We start from the raw sequence: 19,800 nt of genomic DNA, 5'->3' as shown, positions 1-19,800 counted from the left end.
TTCAAAACAAAAAGAAAAACAATGTGTTTGAAGGAAATAGCTGCAAAGCAAAAGCCTGACAGTGATTTAAACCTAGACTACAATGAACTAAGTAATAAGATAAATAACCCAACAAACGTTTTCCAAATGGGTAAAAGACTTAAATGGAAATTCCTTCGAAGATTGTCTCACAGACAAAGAACATGGGCAAAGGCGGTCAGCACCATCATCAGGAGGGCCATGCCAATGAGATGCTGGTGCACACATGGTGCCAAGGTGGTCAGCAGCATCATCAGGAGGCTGTGCCAATGAGATGCCAGTGCACACAAGGTGCCAAGGCAGTCAGCACCATCATCAGGAGGGCCATGCCAATGAGATGCCAATGCACACACAGTGCCAAGGTGGTCAGCAGCATCATCAGGAGGCCATGCCAATGAGATGCCAGTGCACACATGTTGCAGGAGCTAAAGCAGAAACCACCGACTGCATCAAGTGTCCCAGACATGGAGTCTAACCAGCACTTCCGTACAGAATGAAAATGGGACAAGTCCCTTAGAAGATACTGCTGTGATGTATCGCTAGGTCACTCTACACATAGGAGTTTATTTCAGAGAATGAAACCACACATCTACACTCTCATCATAATATATTTATCTATAATACCTAAAAACTGGAAAAAAAATCAAACAAGTAAACAATAAATAGCACAGGTAAAAATTATCCAAAAGTCTAAAATACAAAGTTCTCCAAAATCTGAAACCCTTTGAGGGTCAACCTCATGCCAAAAGTACAAAGAAAATACAAGTCAGTCAACCTGCAGATGCACTGAAAGAATTCATATATAGCTTACATCCACACCTACAGGCTATGCATGTAAGATATATATGGAAACATGAATGAACTTCATGTGTCCACTTGGGTCACATCCCCAAGATGTGAACATTTCAAAACCAAAAAGGCCTGGGATCTGTGAACTTCTGATGCCCAGCACTGAAGGCTGAAAGCAACAGAGGAGACAATGTAGCAGAAACCAGGGGTGAAAACACGAACCAGTTGAAATACATTCTGACTGACAAGAGCCTCGTCCCCTTGCCTGCCTGACGAGAGCTGCATCTGTATACAGAGGTTAAAGGCACTCCTTCATCTAGAGAGACAGAAGCCGGTCTGTGGCTGACTGGGACAAGGAAGCGGAACGGAAGGTAAAGCAGTGGAGGGGCTTTCGGTGGAACAAATATGTTCACCGTGGTTGATGGTTTGGGTTTTCATTTTGCCCAAAGTGGATGAACTGTACAATTAAAATACTTGTAGGTTTTTTTTCTTATGTTTACTGCCCTTCAAAAGTCTGTGTTCTCCCAAAGCTACACAGCACTGTCCTTACTGTGTCAGAAATTAAAATGTAGAGAAATGCTTACAACAGACTCTATTACTTTAATTCCTAAAGACAGTAGCTTCAAAACGAAGATTCTAAACTACTAACGTCTGGTACATTGATGTCACTGTGAGGGGCACGGTCTACACTGCACGCCTCCCTCCCTCCGAGTTTTCTCTCCCTGGGGGAGCACGCTGCTCAGGGACAGGTGTACTCACTGGCAAGGCAGTCATTGATGTCCTCCTCACAGTCCATACCACTGAAGCCTGGAGGACACTCACACATGTAGCTGCCCTGAGTGTTATGGCAGAGGCCATGGTTCATACACGGCTTGGAGACACACTCGTCAATGTCAACTGCACATCGCTGACCTAGAAACATGGGACAATGAACAGCCAATCTTTGGAACATGATTCCCACAAGAGTCGAGGCAAGGGTGTGAGCTTAGGTAGGAATGAGTTTCAGGGCAGCATGAGCTGAGGGTGGGCTGGATACAACTGATCAACAGGCACCTGACTTACATAGGGGGTCCCTGAAAGGTGTCTATGTCCCTGAGAAATTCCTGCCAGCTGCTATTCCTAACTTTAAACTCTAGGGTTGGAGTGTCTCAGCTAGCGGAGGACTGTGAAGACGAAAACTGGGAAGGTGTTGTGAGCTTTTCCAGCTAGCAACTCCTGTGTAAAGATTACAGACTTCACAGGCTTAGGGCCTCCCACGTCACCCCATGTGTCATCCGAGGACCCGCTCGCCTTATTCAAAGTTCGGAATGTAGTGTTCGGCAACGTTACCTTGCCAGCCAGGCGCACACAAGCAGGTGAAGCTCTCGAAATTGGGTGCCGCTTTACAGACAGCACCGTTCTCACAGGGGTTTGGAGAACAGGGAGCCAACACCGTCTGACAGTTCTTGCCTGGAAAGCAAATGACAGTCGGTGGTAAAGAGTCACCCAAGGAAAAGAGGGTGTCCTGAGACTGTAAACCCAGATGTGCTCAGGATCCCAGTCTACAGCAGAGGGGAAGAGAATCCAGAATCTGAAAGAAGACCCCTGGTCCTTTCGATCTTGGCCCAATGCAGCTAACCTTTGACCTCAGCCAGATCATTTCTCTCTTTGAATCTTCTTCATCAATAAGAAGAAGATTAGGGCAGCATGACTCACAGAGGATTTCTGTGGATTAAGTGCAGTGAAATAAGAAATTCACTGTCAATCCTTACTGGAACAGAGTGACCCCTCAGCCTTTGCTGGGCCACTACCCCTGATGTTACCACTGGGGCTGGCTGTATAGATTTGGACAGCGGCACCAATCCAATAAGATTGGCTCTTCATCCCCCAGAGGACTCAGCTCAGTCTCAGAGGTGCTCTGACAGGAAGCAGCTGGTTGCCAGGCAACCTCTACTATCAATGGGATGCTGACATCTGCCCACCAATGAATGCTTCCTGCCTTGGTGTACTGAGCGCAAACTTAGAGGAAAATTAAAAGAAATAAAAATGATTTCATTAAAAGGGGATCAAGCTATGTCTGTAAATCATATTGGTTTTTAGCAGATGAATTGTAAACTCAATCTTTCAACCCTAATGGCGGGTAGCGAGTGCCTTTACCCACTGAGGCATCTCGCAGGTCCACTCAGTTGTTTCTGAAGTCAAGTTACCACAAAATCAACTTTAACAGTCATCCCAAAATGTTGTACGCAGAAAGAAAAACGTATTACCAGGAATTTTCTCCACAGTATCACGTCAAATGTCAAAAAGATGGACACCACTGAACCAACTTGGTGCCAGGTTCAAGACATATATAACTTAAAAGAACCAAACACTACAACACTGAGGATGTAATAGAGCCCTTGCCTAGCAGGCATAAGGCCCGGGGATCAATCCCCAAGCACTACCACCAAAAAAACACCAAAAAACATAAATAAAACAATCTGTTTCACTGCCACCATGCTTCCGCAAAGCTCAAGATGTGGCTCGTGAGACCACAAGCCACTAGACACTGGGTCCTCAAAGCAGCATCACTGACCTGAGTGACTGAGACTCAGGTGCTTGCACTGCCTAGCACTGGGCCTGCATCCCCCTCTGGCCCTGCTGGTCTGCAGTACCCGCTGTGTAAGGCAATGCACAGGCCTGCTGGTCTGCAGCACCCCCTGTATGAGGCAATGCACAAGCCCTGCTGGTCTGCAGTACCCCTGTGTGAGGCAATGCACAGGCCCTGCTGGTCTGCAGCACCCACCTGTGTAAGGCAATGCACAGGCCCTGCTGATCTGCAGCACCCACCTGTGTAAGGCAATGCACAGTGGCAAGTGTAGCCACTGATGTCATCAAAGCAGGTTCCTTGGTTCAGACAGGGGTTTGAGGCACATTCATTAATATTCACCTGGCAGTTGTAGCCTGTAGGGGGAGAAGGGGGAAATGTGTACACATTAAAACTGTCAGCCTCTTATTACCTCAAGTACCGACCAGTTCTCTTAGTGGTTGGTGACAATCAGATGTCGCAGAAATGACAATGGTAAAAGAAAAACCAGTCAGTGGAAGGTCAGAACTGTGAAGGGAATGCCTGGAGGCCTAATGCCCCTCCAAACACAGTGAGTTCTCCACAACGGACCAAGAACTCATTATGGCTGAAAAGCTTGCTGCTGTGTGTCTACACATGGGCCCTTTCTGGTCAGAGTAGGGGAAAACTCATAAGGAAAGCCTCTGAAAGGTGTCCACTCTTCCACCTGTGGTGTAGTCTCTACTATCAGAAAGCTATGGCTCGGAGCCTTAGAAAGAGTTTTCTCCTAATTCAAGGCAGGACATTTATTCCCACTAAAGATAGGGAGAAAACAGTGTAACAGTAAGAGGGGATGAGGCAGGACCAGATATCGCCCACCTTTGCACCTTCAGCATGGCCCACACAGACCCTTAACAACAGAAATGCCAGAGCACCGTGAGAAGGGGGGGCAGGAAGACAGAGGCCTGGGCAAAATGGTGTCTACAGCTCACTGAACAGGTTTCGATGTTATATTCTCATTTTCCACTGGGTCACTGATAAGTAAGTTCCAATGAGATTTTAAAAAAAATGAAAGTGCTTTTGAATCTACAAGTATCTTGGTAAATATGATACAATATACCAGAACATTAATGTCTGAAGTAGAAGCTCATAAATTTGTTTGGTACTGCCTGAGTATCCTTTTTTGGAAACAGTTAGTATCTGTGCTGGACAGTTTTATGTCAACTTGACCCAAGCTGAAGTCATCTGAGAGATAGGAACCTCGATTGAGAAACGCCTTCATAAGACTGGGTTGTAGGCAAGCATTTTCTTAATTAGTGATTGATGGGGCAGGGCCTGGCCCATGGTGGGTGGGGCCATCCCTGGGCTGCTGGTCCTGCATATTATAAGAAAGCAGGCTGAGCAAGCCAGGGGAAGCAAGCCAGTAAGCAGCACCCCTCCATGGCCTCTGAATTATCTCCTGCATCCCGGTTCCAGCCCTGCTTGAGTTCCTGTCCTGACTTCCTTCAGTGATGAACAGTGATGTAAAGTGTAAGTCAAACAAACCCTTTCCTCCCCAGCTTGCTCTTTGGTCATGGTGTTTCATCACAGCCATAGAAACGCTGAGACAACATTGGAAACGTTTGGGATTTTTCAGGGGTTGGATAGAGAGAAGATTCTTACAAATAGATGATGAGCTACTTAGGGGATGTGATTATATTTCCAATATACCTTTTACACATATTTAATACAATATGTTAGAGTAATATTGTATATGAAATAAAGTTTCCTGAACTTTTATTTCTTGTTGGTGTTCAAAAAGTTCCTAACTTTGAAACACTCCCATTCGGAGTTAGGGATAATCATCTGTAATCAAATCGCGTAGTTCTAGAACAGACTGAAACGTCAAACAGCCCAACACAAAGACAGACAGTAAAGTAATTTTGAGATTATTTTTCTGCTATAATTCCTCTGCTCTGTATTTTTCCAGAAGACCACAGGATACTGGGTATCCAGAATAGCCATGAGTAGGAATTTGCTGGGAAGGTCCAGAGAACCCAGCAACAGTAAGTACCATGTTTTCACTCCACTTCCAAGAAGCTATCTGACTTATGATAGAATCAAGCCTTGGCCAGGGAGCTTCAATCGGACACTCCAACTTAGGCTGTCTGGCAGCGTGTACCTTTCCCCACAGAGCCATCTTGCCGGCCCCTCAGTGGGGTCTTAACTGTTCATCTGAAGTATTATTGTCCCACCAGTCTACCTCTCTGGTAGGCTGAAGGCAGAATGATATCTATTCATGCTTTTACGCCCCCAGTGTCTCAGAAATCCTAATTGCTCGGTGTGTTTACTATATGTGTAAACAGGAGTAATGAAGAGAACTGGAAACAAAGTCGTGGAACCGAGCAAGCGGCGTGCAGCAAGGTGAAGCCTTGGCTCACCTTTGAAGCCTTTCCTGCATGTACACCTGTAGCCGTTCACCAGGTTGTTGCACGTTCCTCCATTCTGGCAGGGGTTGGAAAGACACTCGTTTTTGTCCACTTCGCAGTTGATGCCGACCCAGCCTGCATCGCAGACACACTTATAGCTGCAAGAGGATAAGCGTGCTTACTGTACGGGTACAAAGGTACAACTGAGTCATGAGGGACACATTAGAGATGGGTGAAACTAGGTAGTTTCGTCAATTCTTTTTGTTTTGTCTGATATTCTGGGCACAGGGTCTCACTCTGTTGCCCAGGCTGGTGTGGAACTCACTATGTAACCAAGGCTCACCTCAAACTCATAGTAATCCCCCTGCTTCAGCCTCCCTATTACAGAGATTACAGGAGTTACCTCATTTTCATTTTCCTATGGTCTGTACTCACATCACCGTTCACATGGAGAGAGTCATGAATCTATCTAGCATGTTCAGTAGAGAGACCTACCTGGTGTTTCCCTGGCTCACTAGGACACTGGTGAATTGCAAACCTAAGCAATGGTTTGTCAAATATACCAGGCCAATCTGCAGGAAACACTAACACGAACAAAGCGCAGAATGTGCAATCTAGACATTGGAAATAGACCGGTAGCAGAGCCCACTCAGGCTTGCTGAGGGCTGACTGGAGTCTTACTGGCCAGTCATGCTTCGTTCTGATTAAAACCCTGCCTCAGAAAGCACAGCATTGAGCAAGAAAAGGCAAAAAACTAAAGAGACCTGAAATACATACAATATCTGATTTAAACATCATTAACACTTAAATGTGGTATCAGATCAGTTGGAGGAGGGGAACTGGGGAGGGGTCAGCTGGGAAGAAGGGAGCTGGGGAGGGGGCAACTGGGGAAGGGTGTTTTGAAGGTTGGCATATTCTGGATCAGAAATCCGACTTAAGCCATTAAAAAAACCAAACTTTTCTCTAATACATTCTCCTTTTTTTTAGCCGTTGAAGGTTTGGGAAGTGGCAATACCCATGCTGTTTTATGACAAGCATGTCTTACGACAGAGTTCATGGCATCTCCTGACATCTAAGTCACTCTTATCCTAAACCTATCAACAGGCCACACAACTCTAAGGGCAGGAAGGCTGCAAACACATTATGCCAGCTATGTCTAAAGTCAGCTGAGCTGCTTCTACCTCAGAGTCCACAGGGCTACGCCGCCAGAACGAGGACAGGTTGTGCTGAGGTGGGGGTGTCAATCTAGAACATCCCTCAAATCTCAATCCTGTAATCGAAAACACAATTGCTAGCTTCATGAATGGCCTGGACCTTCCTGTAGGATCCTCACTGAATACTATGTAAAGGAGACAGTCCTCCTTATTTCCCAAGAGAGTTGTCAGTCTGAGAAGACAGGCTAGCTTCTGTGGGCAAAGCAGCAATGTGGAAGACTTCGAAAGACCAACAAAACCTTCACCTCAGTATCAGGTCAAGTTCCCAACGGACAGTTTCCCGCTGCTGTGCTAGTGTTTCCTTCAGGGGGTTTAGAAGCCAACAGGCTCAATACAACACCGGAGCTACTCACCCACTGAGGCCTCCAGTGCAGTTTCCATGGATACAGGGACTGCTCAAGCACTCGTTCACCTGTAAATAGCAGCTGGGATGATGGGGTCCCTCGGGGCATATGCAACGGAAACCATTCACATCATTGATGCACGTTGCACCCTTGCGACAGGGATTGGAGGCACATTCATCAATGTCAATGCTGCATCTCTGCCCTGTGGGGAGGGGGCAGTGTTACTCAGATTTAAACCCTCAAGGAACAGGGTTAGAATGAGGAGACACATATGCGGACACTCTTCACGGAGGCAGGCTGTAAGTGCCATAGGGCACTAGCGTTAAAGTTCAAGGAATAACACTGAAAAGCATTTCATGCCATGCAAGGAAGGCACCAGGAGCACTTGCAATAAGGAGGCAAAGCTGTGAACACCACCAGAACAGCACAGCAGCTGTTTCTCAGGTAGACTGCTTCTGCCTTGGAAATTCAGAACTTCACAAGCACTAAGGAGAACAACAAACGTCACCAAAGACGGCTAACCCTCCTGGCGCTGCCGTGTGCGTCTGCTGACTCGGCCTGACATGTATTCCGTCGTTTTTACTCAGTCAACTTCTTACATTTCTATCTATGGCAAATCACAATTAACTGGAATATGAACGGACTGCTCAGTTTAATGTTACACTGATAGAATAGCTATTTTGGTTTTATTTGGTTTTATTCCTTAGACTAAGGTTAACCCATTTTCTTCCTCTGTAAAGGAGTCTGTAAGCAAGCATTCACTACCCTCCGATGCTTGAGAAAACACGTCAGTGACTCCCAATCTACACCAGTGGTTTTCAAGCTGCAATGTACAAAAATCTCGTTAAAATAGGATTTCCAAGGCTGGAGAAATGGCTGGGTGGTTAAGAAGGCTTACTGCTTGTCCTGAGGACCAGAGTGCTAACGCCCATGTTAGAAGGCTCCCAAGTGCCCGTTACTCAGCTCTAGGGGATCCAATGTCCTCTTCTGGCTTCCATAAGCACCCACAAAAAAAAATACATAAAAAGAGGGAGGGATTTCTAGGCTCCACTGCCACAGACTGTGATGGCACATTTCCCATGGTTTGTGTGGTTCAAACCCTCTAGCCTCTGAGAACACTGGTGCTGAGGTCCAGGAAATCCAAGCGGACACGCTGAACTTAGGAGAACTACCTACTAGAACCTCCATCACCACGGCCTTAGGCATAAAAACTGCGGACCAAGCATACAGTGTCCTGTTACAGTCCCAATAGTTGAGGTTTAGCATTTTAAAATGTTAGCAAAGTAAACTGTCCCCTATAATGCCATGAGTGAAATCTAGTGAAAACTTATGAAGGAATGAAGTATCAACTTCAAAGAACAGTGTTCTGAATCAGGTTGGAAAGGTTTTTTTAAAAATTAATTTAAAAAAGAGTAACACGATATTTATTTAGTTCAGGAAGTTCCAAATGAAAGAGACATATCCTTTAAAGTAAGGCATTAGCAGGCTTCCGGCCTCCCGTGCACTCTGAACCATTGCTGGTGGCTCCTGTGGTAAAGACCCACAGTCTGGGATAGTTGCCATTTCCTCCACATGTCTTGCCTCAGTCTTCCAAGTGTTCAGATAAGCCACCTCACTTTTTAAATCTACTTTGTGTGTGTGTGTATGTGTGTGTGTGTGTGTGTGTGTGTGTGTGTGTGTGTGTGTGTGTGTGTGGTGCTGGGAATAAAACTTGGGATTTGCAAGCACTATACCACTGAGCTATGTCCCCAAACCCTCATGTGCCTTTAAAACAATTTCCAGAATAAAGCTTTAGGTCATCTTGATGTGAGTTAGCACAAGTCCATACTTATGCACTCTATTACTGTGTGTTTCTTATTGTTTACACTAAGTGAACCAGTCTTTAGTGAATAACAGCATGCTGCATTATGGACTCTGGGGTCTAGGCTGGAGAGCAGGAGTGCTCTACTCATTGGCTAATGTGTACTGAGAATTTCTTCTGTCCTAATGACTGCTGAAGGATGAGAAGGAGGGTCCCTGCCTGCTGGGGGGCGGGTGCTTTCTCTGTAGCTCACTGGTTCACCAAACTGAGGGCGGAACAGCTCCTTTAATGGATGATTAGGAGAATTTAGGAAGACAGTAGATTTGGGGGAGGTTGGAGCTTTGTGTTTGTTTTCTGGAGGATAGTTTTGGGGTTTGTGTTTTTCTTTCTTTCCTTCCTTCCTTCCTTCCTTTTTTTTTTTAAACTTGGGACTGAACTCCGAGCCTCACGCACACTAGGCAAGGACTCCACCACTGAACTGTATCTTGAGCCCTGTTTTTTGTTTTGTGTTTGTCTGTTTCTTACTTTTCATTTTGAAACAAGGTCTTACTAAAGTTGCCCGGCTGCCTTGAATTCAGTCTGTGGTCCAGGCAGGCATTGGACTCGTGACAACCAGAACAGCTGGGATTATGGGCATCTGCCACCAGGCCTATAATCCAAACACCATGAGTGGCTTTGGAAAATGAAAAGGAGTTTATAGGATCACATGATGCCTGACCTTCTCCCAGCTAACCAGAGCACCAAGAGCTCCTGGGGGAACAGAGAAGAGGCAAGAATCAGTCCTGGATTCCTTAAAAAGAGAAGAGGCGAAGGCCTCCCTGGATCTTTTAAAGCTTGTATGAAAGCGGTAGGGGAAATTATTAAAATAAAATAGAAGGAAAAAAAAAAACCCCAAATAACCTCAAAGTTATTGCTCATGAATCTTGGACATTTCCAGCAGCAGATTTACAAAACAACCTCTTGGACCAGAAAAGAGTTCCCAAGAAGAGGGCACCACCCAGTAACCAAAACATTCCATCTCTTAGTTATGTAGTTTCATGCTACACCTTATGTTTATTTTAGAATATTTTTAGCCTATGTGCTCCCTCTTTGACCCTGTTGATTTGCTGAATGTTAAAAACAGAGAGAATATGATTCACTGACATTTAAAACACTAAGTCCAGTGAGAAACCTTACATAAATCCCAAAGGAAACCACAACGGCCCCTCCTCGGCAGTGCAGTGGGAATGAGCCTGGGCTCTGGGGTCAGATGCCTGGGGCAAAACCCTGGCTGCAGGGCACTGGGAACACCACTCTGCCTCTCCACTCTGGCCTCTCAATACCAGACCAAGACAGTCAACTTGGTCCCTAGCTCGGAGTAAGTTGTTCATACAAACTGAGCCTTCTCTTCCTGCTACAATTTCAACCACGCTTCATTCCCACTGGCCTGTGTATTTTAGTCAGCTCCCACTGGATCTAGGAGAACAGCTTTCAGGATGCCCAGGTTCACCGGGCTACCTCAGTGGGTGGGAGGCATGGGACCTCCACCACTCTGGCTTCTCAGTGACCAGGAAGAACTGAGGTCTGCTGGAGCCACAAAACGTTCCTGTCAAGTGTCGAGGTCATACCACTGGCATAGAGAAACTAGGTACCCAGCTAGTGAACAGCAGGCATTCTCTTCACCTGGCCCTGGATGTCCTTAGACTCTGCTAAAAGCTCTGAAGTGGGCTGCTCACCTGGAGAGCAGATGCCTATATGGCAATAACTGAAGGATAATATCATATATGCCTCCTTGTGTGTGGTACTGTCTAGAAAGAGTGGACTACAGAGTGTATCCCCATGATGGGACTTTTTACCATACTTAGGTGTCAGTGAGGGCCTAGGCTTCCTCTGGAGCCTCAACAGCAATTTTACCAGAAAAGTAAATGACAAAGTTAACAATAACAAGGAAAAAGAAGTGAGAAATGTGTGGATTGCATTTCACCAATGGGCACAAGCGCAAATTCTCTAGAGGTTCACACTTAAGGAAGAGTTACAATGCAATATTAATGTACTTTCTTTTCATGGGCAAAAAGATCTTTCTTATTCTAGCCAAATTTGGGTGGTCTCCTCAAATTATGCCCTCCCCAAACAGGCTCCCAGAAGAGGCAGGACCCCAGGGTAAGCAGTCAGTGTTCTCATGCACGTTTACCTTGGACGCAGCTTTACAGAAGCACTGGCCACTGCATGGAGGGAGACAAAGGTGGCTTTGGAGGCATTAACTCAAGCACAGTGATGGAAAGTTACAGTCTGCTAGGAATTCTCAAGTAGCAAGAAACATGTGGCCTGAAAACGCTAAAGGAAATCCAGTGTTTGCATTTAGGAAAGGTCTGGAAACAGAAAACTGGTTCAGAAGTACAGAAGCAGATCGCAAACCTTTCAGAGATGCTGAGAAACAGGAGACAGGTGGAAAGGTGATTTTCACTTAGGGGCCCCTTTCCCAACCCGATGGGGCTAAAAGGGGCCCTCTCCAAACGCAAGGAGTATTACCTGTGAATCCTGGGGAGCAGACACAAGTGTAACGATTGATCCCGTCTACACAGGCTCCGTGCATACAAGGGTTGCTGGCACAGTCATCAAAATTAATTTCACAATTAAGACCTGTAAAAGAGCCCCAGAGAAATGATTCTGTATTACCACAGGAATGCCAGCACTTCCGTCCATGGTGCTATGCGGTCAGAAGTCTGAAGGGGATCCAGACAGTCCTAACAGAACGAAGCAATGCTTTGCCAAGTACAGTCCATAGAATCCAGGACTGAGAAGCCAAGAGGGCTGGACTACTCATACTGAGCCATTATTTGTCCCTTCTAGTCTGTTGTCATGGTAACTGTACAAAGGCAACATAGGTAAAATTGAAAGCATCTTAGACAAGATCCAGGCAGCAGGGCCCAACTGTATACTCATATCTACACATCCACAGCCAAACAGATATGTGTCTGGTTCACCTACAAACAGCTTCGGTGAAGAGGTTAAAATTTGTCACTTTATAACTTGTTAACTCTCAGCCCTCAGACAGAGAAAGCATCAGAGCCAGGAGAGGCAGCCACAGCTTTACCTGTGAGCTGACACAGCAGCATTCTTCCCAGAATCCCATCTTCAGTCAAACAAACAAACCTCAACACGTAAATCAAGGCTAAGTGAAGGAAATAAACCTATCATATTTAGTAAAATAGCTGATAGTATTTTGCACCTGAAATAAAATTTGAGCTTTGAATTCAACTTTTAGAACTTGTATCTATCACCTTAAGCTTGGTGATTACTGTGGGTACTGAGACAAAACTCCAGATGCATCTTGTGATGCTTGGCTCCTGGCCTGCTCTGCAGATGAGTGACGGTTTGCCTACATTTACATGAGCTTGGTAGATATCAGTAACTAAACAGCAGGGGTACATCGATCTTTATTGTTGCCATGGTTACATAATGATAATATAAGGCAACACTCCTATTACATTAGTTAACATGCATCTGAGAAAGCTTTGTGGGTACCATAGACTACCTGTGGTATAGAAAGTCTAAAAATAAAAACTCATAGTAAGAATATAAGCAGGTGAAACTTCTAGACCTGATGTCACCATGCTGACTCACTCACAAACTGTATTACCTGTAGGTGGATCAAATATTTATCAATAATGACCACCTCTGTGCTAGTTCCAGAATGCCATGCAGTCTTTCCGTGTTGATGAGGCTAACCTCACTAACCATGAATGAGACACTAGCGTCTATACTCCTGTACACAAGGAGATCCTTCTAGCCTTCAGCCCTCAATCTATGAAGACAGTTCCATGAAGCCCCAGCATGCCAATGCAGCTCTAGCCCTGGGCTCATGGTTCACCTGATGAAGCTGGGCCACGAGCATCCCTACTCACACACCTGCCCTTTGAGACTGCAGGTCTGCAGCTGCCCTGCGCATGCGGTCCCCTCCCGAGCTCTGTGATTCTATTGTTTCTTGCAGCCTGTAAGAGGCTGCTATGCCGCTGCTGGACTGTCTGCTTGGCTGTTCTTAACGATTCTTTATGCTAGAACAAGCCATGCTGGGGTCACTTGAAACCCAAAGGAACTCATCACTTCAGTAGTTTATCATAAAAGCACAGACTTTGAGAAAGGGGCCGACGGTGACTCTGAGCCTCTCTCCCTTTAAGCATCCAGACAGGGACGGTTACCAAGCTGTGATGATCCCTCCCAGACATCAAGCTACCAACAGTGACTGTCTGACACCTGGATCAGAAATTCCTCCTCGACAAGTCTACCAACAATGTCTCCTGAATGGACTCTGCAGCCAGGTTCCCGGCACATGCCAGCTCCTCTCCACTAGCTACAGACCAGCAACTCTGTATGCTGCCTGCAGCTCTTTGCTCTGTTTCTTCGAACAGCTGCAGCAATGGGTCTGGCCTTCCTCTGCATGCTGCCCGCTGCAGACCGTGAATAGCAACTTCTTGCCTCTGGCCCCCGAAGGAAAGTCTACCTGATACACTCTGGCACAAGGATATAAGCCCAGAGGAAAAGAAGTCCCTGCCAACCCACCACTCGCCAGGTTGCCAGTGATGTTTGTCACAATGAGGAAGACGGCAGCCTAAAACAGCCCCTCCATTCTACAGGCATCCATTCAGCTGCTTGTAAATCTCTCACATTTCTTTCGTACTGCAATTTCTCATGTCTGGGGACCAGCCCGGAAGCAAATTGCTTTTGGAAGGTTTCACAAAGCTCTATTCAGCCCTTTGAGGGAGTTATCTAAATGTGGGGAGGGGGCCCACATTCTCAGCTGTGAAGGCATGGGATGTTTTTCGTATGCTTGAGCAATTCAAAAAGGACTTTGTTTTCAAACTTGGCATGTGTGAGGCCCTGGATGTAGACCAGGGCCTTTGACAAGTTTGAAGAAATGGATTAGAAGGAACACAATAAAATCAGGGCAGTTACCCACTCCCCTACCTCTGCCCCCTCCATAGGCCAACTTCCTTAAGTCCAGGATGAGTCCCCAACAAATCACCCTGTGTATTGGCAGGTTCCCTGCTCAAAAAGGCTCACACTGGTTAATCTTCCACTAATACATTTTCCTTTGATCTTGAACACAGTATTTCTCTGTCTAGTAGCTACAGCTGTGTTCATCATTCCCCTAAAAGGTAAAATGGAATCCAGGGAAACCTGCAAAATGCTGCTGCCTGACGAAATGACTGCAGAACTCCTGATTAAGAGAGAGCTGGCCCGCATCTAGCCAGCAGAACCCTTCCAGGTTCAGGCAGCCACCCAGGAGCCCTGGAAAAAGAGCTGGCACCTTGGCGTCCTACTTCGCAACTACCACGGTGTGAGGCAAAGTGTTCCCTTCCCTTAACTTGGCCTGAAGTGTCCAAGGCCCCACCAGACACAGGGCTAGAAGAAAGCTGACACATTAAGACTGATGATGTCAGAGAAAAGACCCCAGAGCTCGGGAGGGAAGGAGGGAGGGAGGGAGGGGAGAAGGGAGGGAGTGTCCTACCTGATGTACCCGGTTGGCAGTTGCACTGGTAGCCATTCACCAGGTCGATGCAGCGTCCTTCATTCAAGCAAGGGCTGCTGTAACACTCATCAATTTGGTCACTGCAGATGGCCCCCATGTACCCAGGGTTGCAGATGCAGGTATAGGAATCAATCCCGTCCTGACACTGGCCATGGTGGCAGGGATCTGGGTCACAGTTGTCGATGTTCTCCTCACACAGCACACCAGTGAAACCTGCAGAAGGGGGTTTACTGAGGGGTCTTCAAAACCAGGAAACACGCTGTGTCGACCCCCAAAGGCAGTGTGTCCATTTTACCCTGTACATCTCACATCTAGAACGATTTCCACAGCTGGCCTTGGGCAGCGGGAACTGCCTGTTTGATTTAGAATTCAAGCTTGGGGACCCACGCTCAAAGATTCTCGGGAGTTTGCAGAACTGGAATGCCCTGTGCCTGAGCCCTGGGTCCACAGCCGTCCTCCCAGCCTCACGGGCCCTGGGCTTCAGGGGAAAGTGCTCCACACATCCTCCTTGTATGTCTGTGTCTGAACATATTTCCTCCCACACACAGGTGCTGACTATGGTTTCATGAATTCTATCTTCCAATTCTGACTCTGGAGCACAGAGATGGAGTCTCACAGCCCCCCTCCCAAGAGTACTATGCTACTAGTATCTAAATAAATACTCATTAAATAAAACGAATTACCCACTTGTGACCATTTGAAAGACAATGAAATAAGAGTTCCCACAATTGAGCTATAACTAGATCCATGTCCTGCCTCTTCCTAAAAGGCTCAGGACATCTCACTTCCCTTTTTTAATTTATTATTTTTAATCGGGTGCTGTGGGTGTGTACCTTATGTGGAGGTAAGGAGACAACTTTTGGGGGTCAGTTTCCTCCTTGCTCCATGGGGTCTGGGAGTCAAGTTCAAGTTTTCAGGCTTGTGGGGAAATGCCTTCACCCATCCCACCATCTCACCAGCCCTCCTGTTCCTTTCAAACATGAGGTCTACAGCTTAACCTCACTTCTGTGAAGTCACACTCCACAGAAGCTGGCTGGTGGAGACAAAGCCTGGCAATGGTTTCTAAGAAGAAAACGCAGCTCAGCGGGGTGTCCTCACTCATGGCAGAAGCATCAGCACTCTGGACACCTGTGGGGCTAAGTCTGCTTTTCTGAGATAGAAATCATGTGCACAATGTTTCTACGCTAACCTGTTTTCTAGCTCCTGTTGTGACTCTACTCATGACTTTGTTTATTTGAGTATTTGCCTGCCTGTATGTATGCATGTGCACCATGTCTGTGTCTGATACCCACAGAGGCCAGAAGAGGGCATCAGATCCCCTGCAACTGGAGTTACAGATGGTTGCGAGCTACTATGTAAGTGCTACGAACCAGACCCAGGTTCTCTGCAGGAGCAGCAAGTGTTCTCAACCACTGAGCCATCTCTCCAGTCCCCAGTCCTGATTTCTGTCTCAAATAATCAAAAAAGTAAGAAGTTTCCTTTTCTAAAAATTTCTAGACCTTCTCTACATTGATGTATACTTTTGTACCAAAAGTGGCCATTTGCCTTAATGAAACCCACTCCCAAGTGAGAAATATGGCCCAAGCCCGGAAATGTACATCTACTTGACCAAATCTTCTTGGAACATAGAATCAAATCATGAGTTGGTTGTTGTCAGTCACAGCCTACTCTCAAGGACACCTGCATCCTGGGCGCAGAAAACCTCTGCACTGCATAAAGGCCTTGCTCAGGAGACAAAAGCCAGGCCCTGCAGAGAGCCTTGGTGAGGGGCAGCTTTCTTCTAGAATTCTCTTCCTAAGGAATCAGTGAAGACAGCTAGAAGCTCACTGCTGCCCAGATCCCCCCCATAAACACACAGACACCAGCTCGACATGTGGGCAGAGCCACTGTGACGTCGAAAAGGAGGCAGGTGCTCCAGGGGGTACTGTAAGGGCAGCAGGAAGTCTGCAGCAAAAGCTCTCTAGCATGAGCTGCCCTGACTGTTAGAGTGAAACTCCTTTATGCTCTAACAATGAGCAGCTAGTGGAAAGACAGTCACTCCCCTGGCAGAGGGAGCTCCCAAGAGACGGAGAGTGGGCTGATGCTTACCTGTGGCACACTGGCATTCATAGCCATTCGGATGATCGATGCACTTGGCCCCATTCAGACATGGAGTACTGGAGCAATCGTCAATGTCAATCTGGCACACTGGTCCCGTGAAACCTTGAAGAGGCACAGAAATGACACAAATCAAGGACTCACCCATCTTCCTTTAATGAAAGAGTGGGTTCAACCACTGGCAGAGCGTATGCCAATGTGTCACCAAACAGACGACTCTCCCTGGCAGGTGACTGAACACCTGGGCAAAGTTTGGAGGTCAGAGGCCCTGGGGTTTCCATAGTTGCTTCTTCAGAGCACAGAGATCATCTCCAGAAGCAAGAGGAACTGAGACATTATGGAAAGATAAGAGTCTCAAGCTAGTAACAATGTCCCCAGACTAAAAGGATCTTAGCTCTGAAGAGGAAGTGGAAAAGCCACTGGCCACAGCAGTCAGCTGGCATGCCTTCAACATCAGCAGAGGCGGAGGACCTTGGAAAAAAATCTGATGTATGTTGCCTGCCTGGACTTAATAGGATAAAATGTCTTGGGATTTAGGAATATGACTCACAAGGAAAAAATAAAATCCTGTGCTTCTGTGAGGTGTGAGCACTCTGAAAATATAGACACAGACAGGGAGGTCAGGGGCCATTCAAGAACAGACTTGGACTTCAGGCCACAAAAGACTTGGAAGATGTACTGGCTGAAACAGTTTCCCACCTCAGCACACACAGTCTCTCCCCAAGCACTCACTTTAATGATTTCCTCATGCACAGCCCACACACATTCCCTCTCTCCCCTCCCTGTGGTCAGCTGGCTTGGTGCTTTGGAAGAACCCAGGGGCAGGTGGCGGGCACTTACCAGGGGGACACAGACACTGGAAGCGATTGACTTTGTCCACACACTGCCCATTGTTTACACACGGGTTGCTCTGGCACTCATTCACCTCCAGTTCACAATGTACACCTTTGAAACCTGCACAAATGGACCACACATGTGGTTCAGACGGAAATAAAGGGGCATTCCAGCCAAGGAAGCACAAATGTGCAGTGATGGCTACAACCCCAGGAGCACCAGCACTTCTTCAAAGACAAAGGGACTTTGCTATGATTTAAAAAAAAAAAAAAAAAAAAAAAAGTCCCCGCAGTCAGCAAAGTATCTTCGCCAACATGAAGAGGGAGCAAGGATGTTTCCCTACAGATGTGAAATATCCTTCACAGGCTCATGTATTTGAACACCTGGTCGCCAGCTGGTGCTGTTTAAGGAGGCTATGAAAGCTTTGTGACATGAGGCCTAGTTGGTAGACTGGCAATGGGAATGGAAGACAACAGCTTAGCTTTGCTTCTGGTCCTGTTATCTATCTCTGCTTCCCGATCCACCAAACTGTGAGGAGCCATCACCACACACCCTCCCCACATCTTCTTCTTCCATGAAGGACTGACTTGCCTGTGAGCCTTTAATGGGTTCTTTTCACCACAGTGAAAAGAAAAGTGACTGATGCATGGGTTACCCCCAGGACACCAGTGAAACAGCATGCAAACAAAGACTCCCCACATTCTCTGACCGATTTCTAATTCCTGGAAACTGCCCCCCACTCTCTTCCTAAAGACCAGCTGAACTGGTGCTCTTGGGGTGCAGGTCAGGATTAGGAAGGCCCCCTTCCCAAGGCTAGAGTGCCGCCATCCCTTATTAGACAGAACAGCTCACCTCTGCTATCACTTCATCCTATCTGCGTCCTCTAAGGAGCCAAGAATGCACCCTGCAGGAGAGCCCCAGGACCCAACTAAGCCAGTGTCCCCGTTCTGGGTAAGTGACAAGTGCCTGCACAACTGTGGCTAAAGTCTAACTCTATGAATGAAATGCAATGGTGCATGTAATTTATCGGAGGATCAGGAAACTTGCTGTTTAGAGGATTCCAGTGGGAAACTGCTTCTGAGGTTTTCCAGTGGGTGACGCTGGGGTTTGACATGGTGGTCTGGTTTGAGTTGGTCTGCTCTGCTCTAACTACCCCAGTAGTCTCTTACTCTGCAGTTAAAGAGCTTGCATGGCAGTCCTGACTCTGCTCAGTCAGCAAAGGGAATCACAAGCTGGCACAGGGCATGGAATCACCGAGTTCTCTGTCAGCACAGCTGGCCCTACTTACCTGGCATGCACAGACAGGTGAACCCTCCAATCTTATCCAGGCAGGTGGCATCATTCTGGCAGGGGTCTGAATGACACTCGTTGATGTCCATCTCACAGCGAGGCCCTGCGTAGCCTTTCAGACACTCACAGTGGAAGGCACCATCTGTATTGACACACTTTCCTGCATGCTCACAAGGATTACTGTTGGCTGTAATACAGAAGAACCAGTTACCAGGACTAAGCTCTTGCCAGAGTCTCCACCAATGTGAAGATTAGAGGACAGTTTGAAAGTTACAACACTTGAAGCAAGATCACTCTGTTTGCAGGTTTATTCATTAATTTATAAAAAAGAAATTACTAGAGTGATCTCTTACCTTGTGATGTTCTTTTTTTTTTTTTTAACCTCTTACCAAGGTAGGACTTTATGTTAATTTTATTTATATATTATTAGTTATGTACACGTATGTGTGTGTGAGGCCCGAAGATAAGGTCATATCCCCCAAAGTTAGAGTTGCAGGCAATTGTGAGCTGCCTCACGTGGGTGCTGGGAATTGAACTTGGATCCTCTGCAAGCACAGTACATGATTAACAGCAGAGCCATCACTGCAGCACAGGAGCCTCTATTAAGAAGCAAGTCTGGATCTGCCCTATTATTTAATTCCCAGAAGGGAACTTATGGTCATGCAGGAAAGGATGGCTGTAAACTGTGTGTGGGGGGAACAGGAAAAAATCAAGGTTTAGGTGTGATACAGTGCACTCCCACTGAAACACTTGCTGAGCAGACACAACCTCCAAACCCAGAAAAGATGCCAGGCACTCACCCATGGCACACTCATCTACGTCTTCTGTGCAGTCGGCCCCCTTGTAGCCCTGTGGGCAGGTGCAAATGTACTGCCCATTCAGGGGGTTGGTATCACACAGCGCCCCCTTGTGGCAAGGGTTGCTAATGCAGGCATCATCCAGATGACACAGGAGACCTATCTCAGGATAGAG

At 46.8% G+C, this 19,800-nt stretch overlaps 1 protein-coding gene across 1 annotated transcript in view; it reads right to left on the bottom strand.

The window, feature by feature from the left end:
- The window catches only part of Notch2 (notch receptor 2), a 102,511-nt gene that overhangs the window by 30,926 nt on the left and 51,785 nt on the right, over positions 1–19,800 (bottom strand). The window contains exons 7-17 of the mRNA XM_059266602.1: positions 19,629–19,784; positions 18,827–19,015; positions 17,545–17,658; positions 16,696–16,809; positions 14,587–14,820; positions 11,607–11,717; positions 7,307–7,499; positions 5,752–5,897; positions 3,616–3,729; positions 2,137–2,256; positions 1,567–1,719 (exon numbers count right to left, since the gene is read on the bottom strand). Of these exons, the coding sequence (XP_059122585.1) occupies positions 1,567–1,719; positions 2,137–2,256; positions 3,616–3,729; positions 5,752–5,897; positions 7,307–7,499; positions 11,607–11,717; positions 14,587–14,820; positions 16,696–16,809; positions 17,545–17,658; positions 18,827–19,015; positions 19,629–19,784 (1,644 nt within the window). The remainder of the gene's footprint in view (positions 1–1,566; positions 1,720–2,136; positions 2,257–3,615; positions 3,730–5,751; positions 5,898–7,306; positions 7,500–11,606; positions 11,718–14,586; positions 14,821–16,695; positions 16,810–17,544; positions 17,659–18,826; positions 19,016–19,628; positions 19,785–19,800) is intronic.

The sequence above is a fragment of the Peromyscus eremicus genome, chromosome 6 (assembly GCF_949786415.1).
Source record: "Peromyscus eremicus chromosome 6, PerEre_H2_v1, whole genome shotgun sequence".
NCBI classification, from domain to species: Eukaryota; Metazoa; Chordata; class Mammalia; order Rodentia; family Cricetidae; genus Peromyscus; species Peromyscus eremicus.
The sequence above is the reverse complement of the archived record's forward strand: the minus strand, read 5'-3'. Positions and strand labels throughout refer to the sequence as shown.